This window comes from Ornithorhynchus anatinus, chromosome 6, assembly GCF_004115215.2.
Source record: "Ornithorhynchus anatinus isolate Pmale09 chromosome 6, mOrnAna1.pri.v4, whole genome shotgun sequence".
NCBI lineage: Eukaryota > Metazoa > Chordata > Mammalia > Monotremata > Ornithorhynchidae > Ornithorhynchus > Ornithorhynchus anatinus.
Genome location: NC_041733.1, coordinates 24,002,120 through 24,025,654, shown reverse-complemented (window position 1 = coordinate 24,025,654; position 23,535 = coordinate 24,002,120). Strand labels below are relative to the sequence as shown.

Here is a 23,535-nt window from a genome sequence, read left to right as displayed (position 1 = left end):
TTTCTGTTCAAATCAGTTGAAGTACCACACAGGTTGAGGAAACAGTATGAAGGCAGGGAATTGTTTGAGCCAAGGTAAACTTTGTGTAATTGGGAAAGTGTGCTAAATGAAGTGTTGAAACGGGGTATCCCTGTAATGTAGATGCTGGCAGAGCCTGGTTATGTCAATGTTCAAATTTCTTTTTGAGGAAGGAACTGGGGTTAAGGGCCTGAAGGGGAAGTAGGAAACTTGCTTACATTTTCCCAGAAAGCCTAAGCCTATGCATCCCAGAGTCACTTGGGAAAGAACAGGAGCTCTCCAGTTATCATTCTGCACTCCTTCTCTCTTGCTGCTGAATTGGAACGAGGGTCTTCTGGAAGATCCTGCTATGTTCTGCTTGTATGTGGGTACTCAAGCTTGAGATAACAGTCCTTAAAAACACCTTAAAAACTTGGGTTCCAACAATAGGCAGTGCTGTCTGTCTGAGCAGCCCCACTTAGAGATGTGGTGATAGCCCCAAATAAGCAAGGAGCTAGCTGGTGAGCTCCTATTTCTGTATCTGGTGATAGTCTCTGGACACTGACATGTGGAATCTCACTGTCAGCAGTGTCATCTTTGAATATGAAGTGTTTGTGTGCCTGTATTCACAAAGCATTAAGTGTTTAGTGCAGTGCTTTGCACACAGTAAAAGCTCCATAAATACCAATGATTGATTAAATTTATTGAGATTTTTAAGAAAGTAAAACCCTTCATTGCACACCTGAATCCTGAAAGGGAATTCTGTGAGTTAGCTTAAATGGAGTAAATTACTGCTGGCTTTTAGTCCAAGACTAGGGCACCTTTTTTTTTTATCAAATTAGTCAGTGTATTGTGTACTTTCTGGGTGCAGAGCACTGTACTGAGGGTTTGGGAGAGGAAAATAGAGTAAGTAGGTGCAATCAAGTCTTTTTTTTACTAATGAGCCTTATTTTTAAGAAAACACTTGTGAAAAGATGTTATTTTGCATTTTATTCTCCAGACTGTACATGTCTGTTGAAATGTGTCTACCAAGCCTGTTTTAGACTCTCCCGAGTACTTAGGACAATGCTTTGCACACATTGATTTACTCTTTTGAACATCTCCACCCCGACTGTAAAGTAAGCTATACACATTAGTCAGAGATAGGATTATTACAGCCTTCTAGGTTTTGCATATTAGAAAACTTAATCTCCAGAATATTTCAATCATTAATTGTTTCCCTGGATTCAAATAACAAGTCCCTGCTGTACAATTTTGAGCCTAGTGGGAGGATTTTTTTTTTAAATAACACAGGTGTTTCCATAAAATTGAGTTTTAGCTACAATTCTTCCTGAGCAGCATCCAGAGTTGCCTATAATTCCACATCTGTAGAATTTGCTGTGGAGTGGCCATTTGCTATATCTGTTGGCCAACAAGTTCAATAATGCCAAAGAAAACAAACAAAACTCTGGAGGAAGAGGTTGTTTGAAGATGCTTTGACTTAAAAAATATAGTTTAACATTGCGTTCTCTTTTTAGTCTGATTGAAAAACTTTTTCCACCCTCACTACTGGCTCGAAGGACATGCAGGCATGTGTCAGATCTAGAATGAAAAATCAAGTGTTAAATGAAGTGTCAACTTTTTCTGTCACAAGTATAGGTAACTTCTGAAGTACCTTATTTTAAAGGACCAGCCTAATATGCTTGACCTAGAAACAGTTGTAGTACTAGTATTTATTGAATGTCTACTGTTTATAAAGCTTTGAACTAAGTGCTGGGAGAAAATTCACAGATGAGAGTTGTGGTCCCTAGGGCTCCAGGGACTCATAGTCTAAGGATAAGGAGGGAAGGGTTTGGTGACAGAAATAATGGGGAACATGATATAGTCAGCAACATCAAAGGAGAGTCCAACAAGTCTGGTGGTAAAGGGCCTCATGGGGATGCCACCTAGTTCACATCCAGATCTTCCTAGCATTTTAAAATGAAATCCCATGTCCCTACCTGCACAGGGCATGCTGTGCCTTGGAGGTCATCATGGGAAGGTAGTAGGGACTCCCGGTAGTTTCGCTTGGCAGTGTGGTAGAAGGAGAGAATCTTTCGAGCGATTCTGAAATCTATCAATCCATTCTTCCACTTGTCCGTTTTACACTTTCCACAGACATTTCAAACATCATGCCTTGGTATGGGTTCAAAAACTGTGTAACTAAGATGGTGTTCCATCTATTTTTCTTCCAGAACCTGCCCTTGCGTACTTCTCTATCTCCATGAAAGGTCCTCCCATCTGTTGATAGAATTTAGGTATTGTTCAGTTCTTCACTAGTCTTTTGCTCTGCTCATTGAGCTTGCTCCCAAACTTTCCAATTATTTTTTCTGCACTTCTCTTTCCCCCACTACACCCACACACAGGTAAAAGCACACACAAAAACCTGCCTGCCTTTGCTAAATCCGAAGGACAGAATGCTATATGAAATGTCCCTCCACTGAGAATTTGGTGCATCTAATCTCATGTCGTATTCACTGAGATAAACTCACTCATTACAATAAAAGCTAAGATGGGGCTCTTTCCTGTGGTATGATTTGGTGGAAAAATTGGAAACTAGCAAAAAAATTAGTAGTTCGAGGATTAATTTTTTATTCTAGGTTGGCAAAGAATCTTGTACTTCTCTGGGCCTTCGTACAGTCAAAGCCATTAGGGTTCACACTGATTTAGATATAAAGCTTTATGTCTCTGGCTTGGGGATAATTTTTGAAAGAAAGCCTTGGTTGAAGCTCTGTAGTAAGGTATGAGTGGATAAGGTATAAATTATGATAATTTGGAGAATGTGCACAAACGACCCAACAACAGGAGTGGCAGTGGGAAGATGGCTTCTGTGAAACTGCAGGGAGAAGGAAATCACCAGAAATAAATTGTATCTTACTCTAGCCAGGATGATGATGTATGTGTGGGTCTCATCACCCAAATAATACTGAATTTAGCCCTTCAGTGGACTTTATACAAAACCATAAAAGTTAGCTAAATGGAACCAAATAGAGTTTTTGCTCTCTGCCATAAGCAACTCCTTTGGACTTTGTTGTGTAACACTATTTTTTATTATTTAATCTTTCAGGTGATCATTTGAAAGTATGTCCCCAAGGTTACACGTGTTGTTCTCAAGAAATGGAGGAAAAGTACAGCCAGCAAAGTAAAGACGACTTCAGAGGTTCTGTCGGAGAGCACTGCAATCTCTTGCAAACAACATTTGGCTCTCGATATAAGAAGTTTGATGGTATGTACTGAAACTTAAAATCATTGCTTGATGTTTAATATATTGTGGTGTTTCAGTACTCCATTTGCTTTGTGAATGAGGGGATGAACATTGTTAAATCTTCAGTCCACAGAAATGAAGAAATATTGATGCTTAAAATATTTGTTTTAACAAAAAAGTCCATACTTATCCTTTTCATTTTAGAAAGCAAATTCAGCCATTAACTTTAAATTGGAGGTAGTTCTGTAGATCAAATTTGGTAAAATATAAAGTATAGACCATACATCAGTAGAATTTTTGGGTTTCTAAAAATGTATATTGGGCAACATTGTTTTCACTTGTCCTTGGTGTAGTAGAAAAGTGTATTTGATACAAGTGAGAATCAGTAGCCTAGATAATAATGGTCATTTTTTTTTTAAATAACTTGCCCGCAGTCTGATTTCTTTTAGAACCTACTTCATTTTTTGTTGTCATTGTTTCTATTAGCTAGTACTAATTTTTGTAATGTAGTTATGGGGGCAGGTTATTCACTATGCCAATTATATGAGGCCTATTGTTTTCTCCTTCCAGATGCTTACAACATAATTATTTACCTACCACTCATTAGGTCTAGGAGCTTGCAAGTAGAGGGCTGCAATTTTGGATTGCTTTAGTAGTTTAATTTTTTTTTTTAGATCTCACTTAATTTTTTTGAGGACTTGGACTTTTGATTCTGTGCTATCATGTAAGACTGATTCCACTCAAGTATGCTAATTTCAGGAAGATTTTGATAGTCAAGCTGGTATGCTCATTCCGAAAAGCTCACCAAATGAGCTGGGTTTTTTTCTTAATTTGAAGGGGGATTTGTTTTCTTTTTCAGTGTTTTATTTATTTATTTTGCGGGAGGGAGGAGAAATAGTTTCCTCCCAATTCCATTTCTTAAGAAACAAGTTACACTGATCGTGCTACTTGTCACCAGCTTGTAACTGCAGTAGTTGGCTTGGACAGACCCCTGACTTCAGCCTGTTTACTTTCCCCATCTAGAAAGAGTTTAAATCAAGAGTAGGTTCAAATTCATCTTTTCAGAAATGTGAAGTTAGTTGGGAGTAAAGTGGTCAGATAATGTTAGAAAGGTGGTCTGAATTACCTCATCTTTCCAACTGCACATATATATGTGTGTGTATCTCTGTGATATATGCACACAACTACCTATATCAGATCTATGTGTACACACATATACACACATAGACTATTTAAGACTATATATGCTTATATATACTATATATATTCAAACATAAAGAGAGAGATATATATATATATCATGTAGGTAGTTATGTGCATGTACATTCAAAGTACACACACACACACACGTGCATTTGGAAATATGAGGTAATACAGACCACCTTGTGTGTATCTGATGTAGGTAGTTCTATGCATGTGCATTCACTTATTTTTTCATGTTGAAGTGTTCTTTTCACTTCCATCATTTAAAGCCACTCTTTGGTATCTGGAGTCCAGTTAAATGGAAAAAATGCAGACCTGTGAAAATGACTCACTGGAGTGGTTAAACCCACTGACAGGGTTTGCCTCTTCTATAGTATCCTCAGACAGTTCCAGCTTCTTTTATCTACTGATTCATTTATTTGAAGGTTAATTTAAGCTGCTCTAAATTTTGTATCATTTGAAGCTGAAATGCATACCCATTCTTTTGATGGTTCCCTCTATCCCTTTCCCAGAAAGCCCTTTAAATGTATGGTGGTATCCTTCCCCAAATTCTTAAAAATCCAGCTCATGTGTTCCCCTTGCCAATTAAAAAACAACAACATATTTTTCGTTACATCACAGTATATTATGTGATGTACACAAAATATTACAAAATAAATACACAAAATATTTTGGATTTAGTTCTCTTGTTTGTGCTTTTACTGAACAAAAACCTTCCAGAGATTCTTATTTACTTATTCAGTTTAGAGTAGAAAGTTGATAGTACAGCTATGTCTTTCCAGAATCCTATCACCATTACTACAGCATCCAGATAACTGACAAAATGAGCATGGCCAGATACAATTTTGCTGTTTTTATCCAAATTTTCAGCTATCTGAAATAGCATCAGTCACATTGTTACAAATCCCTAAAAATCTTCTAAAATGAGTACAATGGATTGCTTTCAGTAGGTGTCAGTAAGCACCCTTAGGATGGATAGTGCCACAATCCCTGTGACCCAGGTCAGGGAGCAAGAATGCCTGGCCCTTCAGCCTGGCCCTTCAGCCCAGATCCACGGTACCAACACAGGCCCTTCCCAAACACCTCAGGGAATATGAGGCCCTTTGGGGAATATGAAAAGGAAGAAGTTGAGAAAACGAGTCGGACACAGATGACTGTTCCTACTTGTCATTGGAGCATGAAAATTAAAATAGGTGTGTATTTAATGTATATGGGAAGTGCCTGCTAATTATGTTTTATTGTTCTCTACCAAGTGCTTAGTACAGTGCTCTGCTGTAACAAATCTCCTTTTATGCATCACATATCACTTGATCGTGCTTATGAGCACTTACTGTATGCAGACCACTGTACTAAGTGCTTGGGAGAGTACAGTATAACAGACATATTCTCTGCCCACAACAAGCTTACAGTCTTTCCTACATCCATCCTTGATTGATGTAAGCTATCAGAATATTCTGTCTATTCATGCCACATCCATCATCTCTGTCCAGATAAATTTGTCACTGAATTTGATCAATGTGCTCTTTGTTTTTTGGGGTCTTTTTAAATGGTATTTGTTAAGTACTTACTATGTGTCAGGCATTGTTCTAAGTGCTGAGGTAGATATAAGTTAATCATGTCGTACAGTAAGTAATTGGCAGAGCCGGATTAGAACCCAAGTTCTCTGTCGCCAGGCCCATGCTCTTTTCAAAGCCCATGCTGTTTCTCAGTCAGACATTATTTCTTGACATTCAGCGAAATAAGAGGTTAATCTCAGTTTTATTTGAGAGATATGTGGTGCACTCATCTTCATTTTAGGTTATAAGGGTATTTTGCACCATGTTTTGGACTCTTGTTGGCTTTCTAATATCTTTGTTTGGAATATCTTCTCTAAGTGAGCCTTTGCCTTTGCTTCACTCCAAAGAGTGTATCACACCACATGTTGTATGTGTGTGTGCTCATGTGAGTTACCGACTGCTTTTGCAGTGATACTCACACATTGATGGGGTACCTCTGACAATAAGATGAAGCCCCAGTCCAGGGATCTGGAGGGCATCCATTCATTCAGTTGTCTTTATTGAGCACTTATTTCATGCAGAGCACAATACTAAGCAGTGTGTATATTCACACTTATATAGTTTTGATTTGAAGATGATGATTTTGTTATTTAAGTGTGTGGGGTAGATACAAAATAAGTAGATTGGAGCTCACAGTTTGAGGTGAAGAGAACAGGTATTTTATCTGCATTTTACAGATGAGGAAACCGAGGCCAGAGAAGTAAAGTTACGTGGCCATGGTTACACAGCAGCCTAGTGTCAGAGTGAGGATTAGAACCCAGGTCCTCTGACTTTCCAGACCTATGCTCCATCCACTAGGTCATGCTGCTTCTCAGCTGCTCACAGTGAAAGTGGATCCGTGTGTGTCCTGAAGACCCTAGATGGTGCAGTGGAGATTCAGTGCCACTTTCAGGAATTCAATTTGAGTTTTTAATCTGCTCTCCAATACAACTTCCAAGGTCTTCCTCAGGGATGTATTCCCAACAATGTGGTCAACTGTTAATAACAGATTGACACACAAATCCTGTGGGGACTAAAGGATCTACTCATCAAGGCATAGTGTCTGTCACGATGAGGCACCAGGCCCAGTTGTGCCTAAACAAATTCCCCTAAAGAATGAATAATAATAATGATATTTATTAAGCACTTACTATGTCACCTTCACAATATTGCCAAGATCTGCCCTTTCCTCTCCATCCAAACGGCTATCGTGCTGGTACCAACTCTCATAATATCCCGACTGGATTATTGTGTCAGCCTCCTCTCGGATCTCCCTTCCTCCTGTCTCTCCCCACGCCAGTCTACTCTTCATTCCGCTGCCCGGATCATCTTCCTACCGAAACGGTCTGGGCATGTCACTCCCCTCCTCAAAAACCTCCAGTGGTTGCCTATCAACCTTCACATGAAACAAAAACTCCTCAGTCTTGGCTTCAAAGCTCTCCATCACCTTGCCCCTTCCTACCTCACATCCCCTGTCTCTTTCTACTGCCCACCCCGTACACTCCGCTCCTCTGCCGCTCACCTCCTCACTGTCCCCCGTTCACGCTGTCGACCCCTGGCCCACGTCCTGCAGCTGTCCTGGAATGCCCTCCCTCCTCACATCTGACAAACTAACTCTCTTCCCCTCTTCAAAGCCCTACAGAGAACTCACCTCCTCCAGGAGGCCTTCCCAGACTGAGCCCCCCTTTCCCTCTGTTCCCCTTCTCTCCCCCCACCCTCTGCTCTTTCCCCCTTCCCCTCCGCACTGTGCTCATTTGTATATATTATTTATTACCCTATTTATTTTGTTAATGAGATGTACATCTCCTTGATTTTATTTATCTTGATGTTGTCTTGTTTTTGTTTTCTTCCGTTTGCTTTGCTGTTTGACTCCCCCGTTTAGACTGTGACCCTGTCATTGGGCAAGGATTGTCTCTATCTGTTGCCAAATTGTACATTCCAAGCGCTTAGTACAGTGCTCTGCACATAGTAAGCGCTCAATAAATACTATTGAATGAATGAATGTATGTTCCAAGCACTGTTCTAAATGCTGGGAATCAGGGTAATCAGGTTGTCCCACTTGGGGCTCAGAGTCTTCATCCCCATTATTCAGATGAGGTAACAGGCACTAAGAAGTTAACTCGCCCAAGGTCACACAGCAGACAAGTCCTGGCATTAGGATTAGAACCCATGTCCTCTGACTCCCAAGCCCGTGCTCTTTCCACTAAGCCACGCTGCTTCTCCAACCTCAAAGATGCAGCATTTGATGAGGAAAACCTGTCGGGCCAGTGCATGCCATCATTCTTCATGGATAGTTTCAGAGAGGAAAAAAAAATATATAAAAAGATGGTATACACCCATCAACAATCCTTGATGCGCATGAATCCTCACAAGCGGAGGAATAGGTTCTACCGTGTGGACTGTAGCAAAAAGGCATAGAACAGGCAGATCATACATCACTACACACAAACACATCACCTAACTTCTCCTGAAGTTAGAATTGCTTGGCCTGATGTCCACTGCTGCCAGAAACCTCAAAAGAACTGACTGGAGCAACTGTATGCTGCATATTCCCCTTTTGGTGTATGGAGAGTATTAGGGACAATGAGGCTTCTGAAATGCTTCCATGTGGGAACCCCTCATCTTCAAGGGGAATGAGGCCATCATCTTGGACTTCTTGAGAGTGAAATTGAGGAGCAGTACCTGATGCCTGATCCCTAGGCTTGTGGTAAGTGGGCAGTCCTTTAAGGATCTCCTTCCTCCATTTTCTTTAGGACCTCCGTACAAGCTGGGTACCTAAAGATTCTGCCCTTTGCTCAAAGTGAATGAGAGGGCAACACATAAATATTGAGCTTTCCTCAACACTTCCACCAGGGTGAGCCCACTGAACAAGTCACAAGGATTTGGGGTGTTGGGATGCTAGAGGCCCATCCCTTTTTCCTTGGGAAAATGGTCTCTGGATCAAACTTCCAAAACACCTTACCATCATTGCTTTTGTAGCAAAACTGTTAAGATTTAAGCATTTCATTCTTAAAGCTATGCAGTGAAATTGTATCAGTAAATGCTAACATATGCTTGAAAGTAGGGCAAACAATTTTGCTTTGCCCTTCCCATCCGGACTTCATATTCAATAAGTATGTTAGCATTGAATTCATGGGTTTCTCAACACATCAGGAAAACGATTATGAAACTCTGGATCGTTTCTCCCTGGTGTAAATTACAAATGTGGTAGAGGCAGTTAAAGAAGAAGACATTAAAACTAACAGGCAAAAAGGCATAGAACAGGCAGACCATACATGACTACACACAAACACATCACATCACTTCTCCATAAGTTAGAGTTGCTTGGCCAGATATCCACTGCTGCCTGATACCTGAAAAGAAACACTGGAGCAACTCTGTGCAGAACTACAAAGTAGAGAAGCTGATGTACATTTGCATCTTTCATTGTATCTTTTCCAAATGACTATCTGTCAAGAAGTAACTTTGTGCACCTTCATGTAGAGCCAACTGGAGGGTGGAACCCAATGTCTTTTTTTTTCTTCGTTAAAGGAGTGGGATCTATTGGGATTTTCCTCAGGAAAAATTGTGTGGAGAATTGGGAGTCATTTATATCTGCATGAAAATGAGCATTTAAAATTTGTGTATTTACAAATGCCACCGCAGATTAGGCCGTCTAATTTCACATAATTTTCATGTTATAAATTTACTTCATTACTCTCTCTTCTCACCCTTTTCCCTCTTTCATAGGATCCACTTCCACCTCCACTCCTCCCTACACTATTGAACAAGGAAACATACGGAAAGAAATTATAATAGCCAGCTACTCCCCCTACTGGTTCCCTGTAGGAGATTTCTTCCTTGTCTATTGTTGCTATATGTTATGGCACTGCCAATTAGCATACTTAATTATCACTGGAGAAGGCTGGTAAACACCTGGATTTTCTTGCTGTAAGTGGGACACTAAAGGGTTCTTATCTCCGTTGAAGCCTAGTTTAGAGCAGAGGAAGGACTTCAATGAAGTGTTTGAAATGGGAGAAGTTAGTAGTTTACTACCAGTCTTCTGTTAAATCTAGGATTTAGAGACATTTATTTAAAAATGCTTAAACACCCAAAAAACTAGCTCTGGTAAAATGCAATTAAGGATAATAACAAAGAGTATCAACAATCCATTAAACATATGTTTCTACTGTACTGGGTTTGGTTTAAGATTGAGTCAACAGTGGTCAGAGACTCGGAGTCACAACATACATATCGTATGTATTTTTAAATCAGATAAAACTCTATCTTATGTTAAGTGCACTTGTGTGTGAAATATATAATTTTTAAAGCCCAAATGGAATGGAATCCTTTAATAGAACTTGACAACTGTAAAATCAAGCACTTATTACAGTGCTTTGCATACAGGAGGCGCTTAGTAATTGTGATTGAATTTAACTGTCTTAAAATCCCATACTAAGAATTTGTTATTCATTTACTAAGTCTTTGTGTGTCAAAAGATATTTTGGAGAATGAATAAAAGCAAAATGTAATAACATTTTTTGTTAAATACCACAACTTCTACCAGATTTTGTATTTACCCCAGGGCTTAGTACAGTGCTTGGCACATAGTAAGCCCTAAACAAGTACCATTATTATAATAATGTTGGTATTTGTTAAGCGCTTACTATGTGCCGAGCACTGTTCTAAGCGCTGGGATAGACATAGGGGAATCAGGTTGTCCCACGTGGGGCTCACAGTCTTAATCCCCATTTTACAGATGAGGGAACTGAGGCACAGAGAAGTTAAGTGACTTGCCCACAGTCACACAGCCGACTAGTGGCAGACTGGGATTCGAACTCATGAGCCCTGACTCCAAAGCCCGTGCTCTTTCCACTGAGCCACAGGTAGAATTGTACACTTACTATGTAGTAAGTAGTATTATTATTGTACCCTTACTATGTGCCAAGCCCCAGGATAAGATAATCAGGTTGAACCTAGTCCCGGACCCAAATGGTACTCACAGTTTAAGGTGGAGGGACACTAGTTATTTAATCTCCATTTTGTAGATGAGGAAACTGAGACACAAGAGAAGTTGTGACTTGCCCATGATCATACAACAGGCAAGTGGCAGAGCAGAGATGAGACCCCAGGTCCTCTAACTCCCAGGTCCATGCCTGTTTCACTAGGCAATACTGCTTTTTTGTTGTCCAGCATTGCACAACAAGTTGTGTACTGATTTAAACAGAATTATTGAATTTATATCTGTTGTTTTTAATCTTGCATCTTAGTATGTGGGGTTTTTTTGGTAGTTGGGTTGAACTTCCAACTGTTTTTTGGGCAGGAGCCTTGTTAGTATACCTTGAAGACTTAAGCATGTAGTACAGTGCTCTGCACACACCAAGTGCTCAGTAAATACAACTGAATGATTGAACTCTCAAGTAGACACTGGATATTCAGCAACTGTACTCTAGTTTTCACTAACTGATCTTTAACAACAGTTGTAGTACTTGGAAATGAGGAGCACAGACTTAGATTTCTAATTGTGAGATAAGAAATAACTGCCCTGCCTTTTAAAGTCTACTTTAACTTGAAACCTGCAATCAGATCATCAGGGTAGGGAGATAGCATGTGTGGACTGAGAAACAAATGTTGCTTTGTTTCTCTCTTATCACAAATTGTTTACTTTGATCTTATCTTCTTTAAAGTGTTCCATTCTTTTTTTTAAAATCTTTTAAGAGATTTAGGTTCATATTGTTTCTAAATAATTCATTTCAGGTTGAGAATGTAGAGTCCCTAATCTTTAAATATTTTGAGTTCCTTTAAGAGCAGAAAGGTATGATTTGTCATCTATGAAATATATGTGTTATAACTTACAGGAATTTAGATGGTAAACAGATTATTTGTACCATGCTATAAAACTCGTTTTTTACATTGCTGTTAAGCAGAAAATTAATCTTGTTTGTACACATCCTTTGAGGAGAATAAGTAAACTTTTAGTACAACCAAAAGGTGTTAATTTATAGTGCCACACACACATTTGAAATTGAGTAGAAGCTTCCACTTATCAAGGTTACAATTTAATTGTAGAATCTATCCTACTTCATTAATCATTTAACAGTTCTTTGTTTTTCAAATTTGAGAATGTCAATTTACCAAATTGACTTTGAGGACTATTTTTAAGACTATGACAAGACTGGGTAGCTTTTGGCTGCCTTTTACTCCAGGAACTTCTGGTGTGGGGTGAGAAGCTCAACCTGTTTCTCAAAGGCCAAAGTTATGGAAAGAAACACATTTTATTTGCTATTTATTTTAATGCACTGCATACTAAATGTGAACAAAAACTAGGGTGTAATGAGGTCCATTAAATGTCCATTGGAAAATGAACTGCTAAAAACCCGAAATACTTTTTAGTTTTCTATATGCCCAAAGGTCTATAAATAGTTACATCTTGCTCTTTCCAGCATGCACCCTTCCTGTTTGTGAACTGCTGGATATATCTCCATTCCCCTTTTTGTGAGGGATGCCTGTTTTATGTCTCTCTTTTCCCCACCCCCCAGCTCAATTAGGGTATCTGAAATATTAAGAAGTCCGTAGTAGTTGGGCTGGGTAACTACTTTCCACCAGAGAGGGCTATTTCTGACATTGTTTCTGACAAAACAATGTAACAAGTTTATGAAGATCAAGAAAATGGTGGCCTTTTGATCAGGTGTGGGTCTTCAATATAGCTCCATTGTGCTTCCTGAAGTAGATGCTCATGCTATGAAGCAGAGGGGGACAGCGTCAGTGGTGATCCCCATTTTTTGTAGATAATCTGAGACCACTGATAGTGCATGTCCCAGGCATGAACCAAACAATCCTGATTTTTCACCGAACCTAAATATTTGTAAGATATACAGATACTTTAAACTTGCTGGGTGTTCTGACACTCTGTTAATGTGAGTGCACTTAGAAGTTTGTTTTTCTATTCTCTTTGAGCATTTAGAAGATTAACACTACGGTGAGTGGAGTATAGGGAAAAGTTACGTAATGGGATTGTATATCTTAAAATGTTTTCTGGATGGGGACACGTAATTAAAAATCAGTTTCATGGAAATTCTCATTACATTTATGAGCTGTGAGCCCATTCCAAAGGCATATAAATGTGTGATCTCTCTGGCCTCTAAATTAAAGGGTCTGAAAAAAGTGAAACAACGGAAGTTAGCTTTCAGGGTGATTAAGTGTATTAGAAATTAATATATACCACCAAGCTAATCTCTAAAGTATAAACTAAACTAGAAAAATCTCCTTTGACAGGAAATGCCAGTCATGGGAACTAAAGTAGAGGTTCGTGCTGATATTGAACAGAGGACATTTAGGTTTTGAAATCAATCTCTTCTTCACTGGATCATTTCTCTTGTACTCCTAAGAGGCTGCATTATATATAGCTAAGTAAACCCCTGAGCCCCATGACTTTAATCAGGAACTCTAAGAATGTTTCACTTTTTCCAGAAAACTTTCTCTGTGCTAAAGCTGTTGTTTGTTCTGGAGCACTTTGAAGCCAGAAGTATGAACTTCAACATACTTTATACATTTTAACAAGGTTTAAATTCAAACAGGGCCAAATATATTTTTTCCCAACAACTTCAGGCTCCAAGCATCATCCCCTTGAGAATTAAATACACAGACCCATTTTATTAAAATTATTTATTGAATGTGACTCATAAGAGAGCCCAGATCAGAAATCAGAATATGTAATGGTATACTTTGAAAAACAAGCCTCCTAGTGTTTTTCATACACTAACAGGTAGAAATGGCTAGACCAAATACAGGTAAAAATGGCTAGAACTCACCCAGGAGTTTTGAAGAACATCAGGTTTCCTATTGATTTTCAGAATACAGTGTCATATAATTAAGAGTCTTTGCACTTAATTCTGATTTGGAGTTTACAGTAGTGTTACATGCTAACTAGGTTAAGCAAGAATCAGTTTTTCTCTTGTGCAATAAGATAATTTTTATTTATTATAAATAGAACATGTATTCAAAGTCAATCATTTGTCTTTGTCAAATGACGAATTCAGTCTCGTTTCAGAAAAAAGTTGTAAACTAGTTTCTCATCCTCAGATTTGGTTTTTCCAGATATATCAACTGTGGATATTCATACTTTGAATTTTTCTTTGTATTTCTTTAATTTTTATAGATTTTCACAGTCATATTTTCTAAGTAATTTAATGGGGTCCTACTTATGAATTTGATACCCTGGAGCCTAATTTATACAATGATGAAATTCTATAACAACTTTAAATGGCTTGTTTAACTCCTAACCGCCTCTCTCTTCCACAGTATGTCCTCTGAAAACAGGTAAGTGGTCTGGTCATCTTTGTGTGTGTGTGTGCACACAAATAAAACATTTATACCTAATAAAACATTTTACCCAATATATAGTACTGAGTAAACAGGCACAAGCTGGCTTCATATAAATTCAGATACAGTAAAATGTTTCCTGATAACCTTTAGACTATCCTGGTACCTATTTTAATTTTTGTTTTACTGTTCCTTTGTTTTGTAAAATAACTCCTGAGAAAAATGCTGTTTTCTGTTTCAGTAGCTTTCTGTTTTAGCCTTTTGTCACATAAGTCAAGATAAAGCTGTTTATGACTTGAGATCCTTTTCATTAATGAACCATGGAAGATGCAAAATTGCCAAAGGAAAACTCTATCCATTATATAATGTCCCAATCAGATTCTGTTTTGAAAGTGGGCTTTTTTCAAACCTTTGCTCAGTTTTCAGTGTGGTGAATTACATGAGAAAAGTATTTAAGAAGAATGTGGCTGTTTAATCACTGAAAACCATCACTCTTTTTCCAGAATTCTTCAAAGAACTACTTGAAAATGCAGAGAAGTCCCTGAATGACATGTTTGTAAGGACATATGGTCGCTTATACATGCAAAATTCAGAGCTGTTTAAGGATCTCTTCGTAGAGTTGAAGCGATATTACGTGGGAGGAAATGTGAACCTGGAAGAAATGCTAAATGACTTCTGGGCACGACTTCTGGAACGTATGTTTCGACTGGTGAACCCACAATACCATTTCACTGATGAATATCTTGAATGCGTGAGCAAGTATACGGAGCAGTTGAAGCCATTTGGGGATGTCCCTCGAAAATTAAAACTGCAAGTGACCAGGGCATTTGTGGCTGCCCGCACTTTTGCACAAGGCCTGGCGGTAGCAAGAGATGTAGTTAACAAAGTATCTGTGGTAAGCTAACTTTCAGAATATATATTCCTTTATCAGAAGGAACCTGGTTCCTGGGGCTGATGACTGAGAGGAGGGTGATAAGGATAATAATTGTAGTATTTATTGTTCAGCACTTCTGTATGAAGCACTGTACTAAAACACTAGAACAGATACAAGATAATCAAGTCAGACTCACTCCTGGTCCCACATGGTCTCACTAAGTAGGAGAGATAATAGGTATTTAATTCCCATTTGATAAATGGGAAGGTGAGGCACAGCAAAATTAAGTGACTTCCCCAAGGACAGAGAGCAGGTGAAGGACAGAGCTGGGCTGCCTTTAGATTTCCCTGCACTCCTCACCCATTGACTCCCCTGCCCAGGTGCCTCTTGGTGAGCATGCTGTAGCTCCAGATATTGCTCAAGCAGCAGGATGGAGTCTTTGTGTCTACTTTTGGTCTCTGACTGGAGTCTAGGCTGTTGCTGTGATATGAACCCACTCACTGCCAGGGTGAGTCCAGATTAGAAGGCCCCTGGTGACCAGTCTCTGTCACAGTGGCAACCTCTTTGGGAGATCAGTACCAACAGAGTAAGGCCCAGGGACAGAAGGGAAGCAGTTCTGGGCGAGGGGAGGAAAAGGTGGAGTAGAAGTAGAGTATCGGCAGAGGTGGAGGGAGATCAGACCACAGCTTAATCACCAGAAAATTAAAAATGAAGAATCTGGGTTTTCCAAACGCACCGTTTAGTGCTGCAGTGTGGGGATTCCTGAGGAATGAAGTCAACAGATGCCACTTCTGAGTTTTAGTAGGGATGAATAAGGGAGGAAAAGAAGGATTTTGAAATTTTGATGAAAAATACAGCCTACATCTAGATTCTCTGTAGGTTTCAGCCCAAGGTACTGGGAGAGATTTTTCACTACTGCTGTAAAATGCCTGGTTTATACTTGGGTCAGTAGTTGAGGGCAGGAAACAATCTTGGAGAACAGGCACAGTCAGATTTATCAGAGAAGGTTAGTAACAACCCCCTAGATTTTATCAACAAAAATGCTTCACACCTCTTCTCCTGTATGTTACTTAAGAGAACTGGAATAATTTGAGGTCTGCCTTAAGTGAATGTGGTGTAGAACATCTGGATTATCTGCTCTGCTCTTATTAACTGAAACACTTCCCTCACTTGGGAGAGAAAGGAGAGGATATGGAGAGTTGTAGCTTGTGGGTTGCTTTACTATAGGGTGGAAGGAGGCAGAGAACTAAGTTTGTTTGCAGTAGATGAACCACCTGTGGGTGCTGGTCTCTCTTTCTGAATTATTCCCAGTTAAGGTAGGAGCCTTAGCAGCACACAAGTGCTGAAAAGAGGTATAAGTACTTAATTAATCAGTAGTATTTGTTGAGTGCTTACTTTGCACTTAGAGTACAATACAACAGAAATAGTAGAAATGTTCTCATCCCACAGTGATAAGTGCTAGAGGTAACCATTGAGTTTATGTGATGTACAATGTTGAGAAATTAATTTAGTTAAACCTTATTCTTTGACAGTGAGTTCTTTAGTTGAGAATAAAATTGCATTTGTCTCAAAAAATTTTACATGGAAAATTATCGTTTTTCTAAATCATAGGAAAGTGACATTGCTGAATCTTCCAGTTCTTTAGTTGAGTTGCCTGCCATAACGTAGGTGTAGTTGTCAAAGACCCCTGGTAATCAAATCAGTTTCAGAAGCTTCTAAATCACAAGTTGCATAAAAAACAAGATTGAGATTTTTCTGTGCCATTTAAATAACCTCTAAGTGCCTTGAGAAAGCATGTGTGATTTTAATTTGCTATGTAAATAGCAGAAGAGGAGGAGATGACCCTTAGGACAGAGATTATATTGCATCATTTCAGAAAATGTTAACTGCACATTTTTTTAAAAGGAATCTGATGCCATTTTGATGCAGAGTATTGCTTAGGAAAGGCCTAGATAAGAGGATTGTGAACAAGTGCAAGCATGTGAATATTTTTTCCCCATGCAAGTAAAATGGCCTATTGATGAGCTACACTGATAAACCACAAATAAGGGCTGTCAAAGAACATTCAGGAGCCAAGGAAAAGTTAACTAGGGTATATTAACAATGGTAAACTGAATTTACTCTTCCTTCTATGTCTTGATGATAGGAACATTATCTTTTATGCATCCAGCTCTGAAATGAAGTGTGAGAGGAAAATTTAGATCTAGTAGTGATTTGATTATATTGAGCCTTTGAAAGGCAGTAAAATTAGCAGACTTAAAATTGTTACCAAAAGCAGATGCTTTCTGTTAGCTTTTGGTAACAATTTTAACTTTTTAACTAAAAATAATCTGTTACCTTTGGTTTCAGTCCTCCTTAAAAAAAAGAATGACAAACTGGTTCAGAATTTGATATTTTGCCATTCATAACCTTCAGAAATTTATCCTTAATTAGTAACACATGGTCTAAGAATACTTACATGCTATAGGTGCTTGTGCTGTTCCATCTTTACTAGTCATGGTTCAGAATACTTTGCTTATTGACCTGCTATTTGTGCAGTTTTGCCTCCAAGGGAGAAATACATTGAGATCTTTCCAAAATGCAGTAGTGGTTGTATGCACCATGAAAATTAATAGCTCTTTGCCAAAGCAAAGTTGGCCTTTCATGGTTTCAGTTAATACTGACAAGGCAAGGGTTGTGCCCACACCACTCCTAAAAAACTATAATTAGAAATTTGGTACTTTACTATAGCAGAGTTTAGTTGTGCTTCTTTTTTACTTTTTTCTGCTTAAATCATCCCTCCCCCAAATATCCTGTGCTTTGCTTTTTTTTGGCTGGCGGGAGCTGAGGTGGTAATTTAAATGTAGAGGATAATTAAACATCATAATTAAAATGTTAGTTTAGAAAAAACATTTATTTCTTTTAGGTTGATTTTAATTCATGGCTAAAAATCTGGAATTGTAAAATTCATAGTCAAAATCAGAGATCAAGGGAAACTTGATTAAATAAGAAATGCCCTCTGCAAATACAAATTAATTAAATCTGTTATTCACCTGGTACTCCAGAGTTACACTGTCTGAAATGGATAAAGTCTTTTCAAAATTGGTGGTTTTAATTATTTAGAGGGGTTTGGGGAAATGTAAATTCTATTACAGTTATTTTAAAGTACTCTGCTACCGCTTTTTTATGCACATTCCTTTCCATAGACATTCGTGACTGATGGTTAGTTTTTCTATTATATTTTCTATTCAGGCTTCCAGGCAAGTTGTTATCAACTTGTCTTCATCTTTTTATGTGGAAATCAAAGTTGTTTAATAAACACAAAGTTCCCGAGGCAGGGTTTTTATTTTATGGTATCTTTTTCTTACACTAGCACTGGAAAAAATTCCCTATTATTTTTATTGGTGCTTCTGTTACAGAACCACAAATACATTCTTGATCATTTTAGTTTAGAACATTTTTCCCTTACCGACTACAGTTTTCCCCAGCATGTGTCAGTGCCCACATTTGGAATTCTGTATACTGTTTTGGCTACCCTGAAAATCAGGTTGAAAGCATTAGTATTCTGTGACCATGCAATTGCCCTTCCTCTTTTTTTTTATGGTATCTGTTAAGTGCTTACTCTATGCCAGGCACTATACTAAGAGCTGGGGTAATCAGGTAATCAGGATGGACATAGCCCATGTCCCTCATGAGATTCACAGTCTTAATCCTCATTTTACAGATGAGGTAACTGAGGCCCTGAGAAGCTGAATGACTTGCTCAAGGTTACCCAGCAGGCAAGTGACAGAGCTGAGATTAGAACCCAGGTCCTTCTGACTCCCAGGCCCATGCTCAATCTGCTAGGCCATGCTGCTTCTCCATTCCTGGCCATTTCCAGTTGCCCACACTGGTTTGCCATGGCAATCCCCTTTGCCATTGCGAGAATACCATGAGTTCATGAAGTCTACACAAACCTTGTTCATTCTAGAACAGGGCTTCACATGGCTGTCATTCCTATTTCTCCCAATTTCAGTGTGATTTTTGCCCTTGACCAAGGCAGTCAAAGCAAGGAAAAAATGAGCAATTTTTGAGGACATGAAATTTAACATTAATGGGGAAAGTTATGGTAACTGTTCTAGAATACCTGGAGCCTGAATTATAACCAAATAACAGTATTATGTAAAATTGATTTGACACAGTTTATGTGCCTTTTATATTCATATTCACTGTAGTACCTGCGAAGAATGCTTATTTTTGACTGTAGCAGGCTGTGTAATCTGGGCCATGATACTTTGTCTGATAATTCCTAAATTTTTCAAGTCACTGAAACCTAATCCAAGTGATTAGTGAGAGAAACTTGCCTCACCTAACCATGGACTGAACAATAAAAAATGGGTTCTCAGAAGGTTTTCTTTTGAGAAAATGAGTCCTCACCTTTACTATGATACCGGACATCCATGAGTAATGTATTAGTCCCAGTCTGCTTATTAAAAAAAACCCAATTTCTTCAGTGTTAAGAAAATAGATTATTTTGATATAAAGTCTTAGTGAAGGATCGAAGGATTTTGTCGTTAGTACCAGAATTGACATTAAAATCTGGTGCTCAATCCATATTAAAAAAGCAAGCATCTGTGGGGATCTTAAATGGAAAAAATTATTGCCACTGAAAGTTTTCCACCACTTGTTCATTCTCTCTTGGTTCATGGCTTGGAGGACCCTTGAGTTGTTTGGTAATTTAACTTGCCTGTCAAATTCTCTTTTGCACTGCACAGTCAGGTGGGTGTTTATCATTGTCGTTAAAGATTAATAGCTCTGAGATTCTGTTTGAAGTCAGGAAGGTTAGGTTTGCTTCATGCACTTAATCTGTTCAAAGTCTCACCTTCTAGCCATTTATGGAGGGTATAGGAGTATAGCAGTGCTTTCATTGTGCCCTCATTCATGTTGATGTTAACAGTCATTAATGCAACTGACCCCTCTTTTTTTTTTCTGTTTTGTTTTTTGTTTTCATGGGTGAGGTAGATACAAGTTAATCAGATTGGACACAGTCCATGTCCCACATGGGGCTCACAGTCTTAATTCCCATTTTACAGATGATGGAACTGAGGCACAGACAGGTGTCAGATCTTGGATTAGAACCCAGGTCCTTCCGGGATTAGAACCCAGGTCCTTCCGAGATTAGAACCCAGGTCCTTCCGATTCCCAGGCCTGTGCTCTATGCACTAGGCCATGCTGTTGAATACCATGGTAGAACAGATTCCTTTCCAGTTATCCTTATTCAGTTTCTCATCCCAGAAGGATTCTTTTAGGGAACAAAAATTGTGGGGAAAATTATTTTTAAATTTGGAAATATAAAAATAAGAAGCATCAAAGTCATAATTTTTGTACAGCTGCTCCCAAAGAACAATTTCAATTTGTAGAAGAATTCACTAAAGATATCTTTTTCTGACTGTGCTTGACTCCCAAAGACTTTCAGAGGGTTCTTTAGTCATATCCTGTCTCCAGAACCCCTAGAGTAGGTATCCATCCCACTTCTGCCACTTGTCAGCTGTGTGACTTTGAGTGGGTCACTTAACTTCTCTGGGCCACAGTTACCTCATCTGTCAAATGGGGATGAGGCCTGTGAGCCCTATGTGGGACACCCTAATTACCTTGTATCTACCCCAACACTTAGAACAGTGTTTTGCACATAGTAAGTGCTTGATAAGTGCCATTTTTATTATTATTAATAAGCAATTTTTATTTGAAGCCCTGATGAATCAGCAGTGTATTCAAGATACCCCAAAGGTCCTAGGGAGTAGATAAGGGATTTTAAACATGAGGAAGAGCAGATTTATGTGTGTCCATGTGTGTTGGGTGGGAGAGGCTGTGGGATTTAAGGATGGAGTTGACTTGCCCCATTCGTTTTCATAACTATTCAAATTTTCACTCATTTTGAATCATATGGGAAGCAGAGAGAGGAAGAATACTAATTGAAGTGCTTCAAATTTTCTACAAGATGTTCTGAAAGATGGTAGTACAACATGGAATCCATTCATTCAATTGTATTTATTAAGTGCTTCTTGTGTGCAAATAACTGTACTAAGTGCTTGGGAGAGTACAATATAACAATAAACAGACCCATTCCTTGCCCATAATGAGTTTACAATGATGCAGTCAGTTTGCAGTGGTACCAAATCATGTATTCCAAAGGTGATTATCTGACATATCAGACATCTGAGAGGAATAGTCACAGATTTTAAAAAGCCAAAGGTGTGTTTGGTATACAGTGGAAATAAAATGGCCTGTTAGAATTTTCTCTGGATTTTTAAACCCTGATATAAACTAGCAATATAGTTACTAATAAATTAACTGATCTAAATGAGCATTTTGACAGTGGAATGTCAAATAACCCCCCGAATTTTAACATGAATCTTTTGCCTGATGATAATGGCTATTAGTAGCAGTAGTAGTAATAATCATCTTCATCAATGTCATTTATTAAGTGCTAGGGTAGGTACAAATTTATTAGGATTCTGAGTAAAGATTAAGAGGCCAGTAAAGATGTTATTGCTTTTCTTATCTTCAATCCTGTTTCAGTGAATTATATTTCCAAAGTACAGCTTTCTCCTAATACTTAGGAGTTGGCCGCCAAGAGATTGGAAAAGCATGAGGTGTTATTGCTTAAATTCTGAGCACTTGGCCTGTTTTAGTCACATTATAAGCTCTTGAGAAGTGCATCATCTTCATATTCAGAATCTAAGTTGTCAGCAGCAAAGCAGCTTTTTCCATAGGTAAAATGGGCAGTGGTCCAGCACCACTGCTGGGAGGGCTCTGTCACTAACTTGCCGTAAACTCCGGTGTCGCTGTGGGATATTGAAATGGGCTCAGCAGGGGCAGGTCAGCCTCTCTCTGCTATTTTTAGAACAGGATGATGGGGTTAAGGAGTGAAATCCTGGCACTACATTTTAAAAATAAATAGAAGATCTAAAAGAAATGTTGATTGGGCAAAAGCTAAATCTTTTATACTTTGTTTGGGGTCTATTTGGCAGTGTTCATCCCTTCAACTTTTATCTATCAGAATCTTTTAAAGAAAGGTGGAAGGATTATAAAACCATATACACCTTTTGTGGAAAAATCCAATTACAGTGTACAGTGATAGGTGAAGAAGAACACACTGTCCATCAGATTACTATCACTCACACATCGCACATCCAAATAGATGTTGAAATGTCATCCCTTTCAGGTCGTTTTCATATTGTACTGATTTCTGAAAGGAAACAAATACATCTTAAAGGGAGGAAAGTCAGGGGTAATAATAAATAATAATAATGTTGGTATTTGTTAAGCGCATACTATGTGCAGAGCACTGTTCTAAGCTCTGGGTAATCAGGTTGCCCCACATAAGGCTCACAATCTTCATCCCCATTTTACAGATGAGGTAACTGAGGCACAGAGAAGTGAAGTGGCTCGCCCAGTCACACAGCTGACAAGTGGCAGCGCCGGAATTCGAACTCATGACCTCTGACTCCCAAGCCTGTGCTCTTTCCACTGAGCCATGCTGGAGAAGCAGTTGATGTGTGCCCTTGTGGTTGGACATCAGGAACTTGAGTTAGAATTCGTCATCTGCAAGTGGTAGTGAAAATAACCTGAAAGTTCAAATAAAAATTCTGTTAGATTTCCCAAATATAAGTCTGTTTTGGGACATAACTCTGGTTCTAAATGTGATCTAGAGGAGTCTATTGGGTAGGGTTTGTTTGGGTTTTTTTGGGTTTTCCTCCCCCATTTTACCTTGGTTCAGTTGGCAAAAGTATTTGAAAAACTTTGTTAAAGAAAAAGTTGCTTGCAGAAAGCCAATGAACTCCAGTTCATTCAGTCATTCAGACGTATTTCTTGAGCACTTACAGTGTGCAGAACACTGTACTAAGCTCTTGGGAAAGCACAACACAACAATATACATTGACATTCCCTGCCCACAATGATTTACAGTCTACAGTGTCTCCCCCTTTTAGACTGTGAGTCCGTTATTGGGTAGGGATTGTCTCTATCTGTTGCCAAATTGTACTTTCCAAGCACTTAGTACAGTGCTCTGCACACAGTAAGCACTCAATAAATACGATTGAATGAATGAATGCAGTGGTAAGACAGACATCAATACAAATAAATAGAATTACAGATATGTACATAAGTGCTGTGGGCCTGGGAGGGGCAAAGAGCAAGTTCTGTATTCATAACTGATGGTTGGATTAGGTCCACATTACTAGTGTAAAGCACAGATTAAGTATTTTGGGAGGGACGAGAAAAATGTAACTAACATACCATTTCATTCGTGCGTCAACGAGCACATAAGTAAAAAATGATATATGCTAATATGCTAAGATGGATGCTAGGGCATCATTTTTGTTAGCAGCCCTTAATCATCACACTGGGTAAAAGTATCTAGTCTTGGACAAATTTTAATTTAG

At 38.7% G+C, this 23,535-nt stretch overlaps 1 protein-coding gene across 1 annotated transcript in view; it reads left to right on the top strand.

Annotated features, from left to right (window-relative positions):
- The window catches only part of GPC4 (glypican 4), a 101,388-nt gene that overhangs the window by 61,512 nt on the left and 16,341 nt on the right, over positions 1–23,535 (top strand). Inside the window, exons 2-3 of the mRNA XM_001514654.5 lie at positions 3,083–3,241; positions 14,763–15,154. Of these exons, the coding sequence (XP_001514704.1) occupies positions 3,083–3,241; positions 14,763–15,154 (551 nt within the window). The remainder of the gene's footprint in view (positions 1–3,082; positions 3,242–14,762; positions 15,155–23,535) is intronic.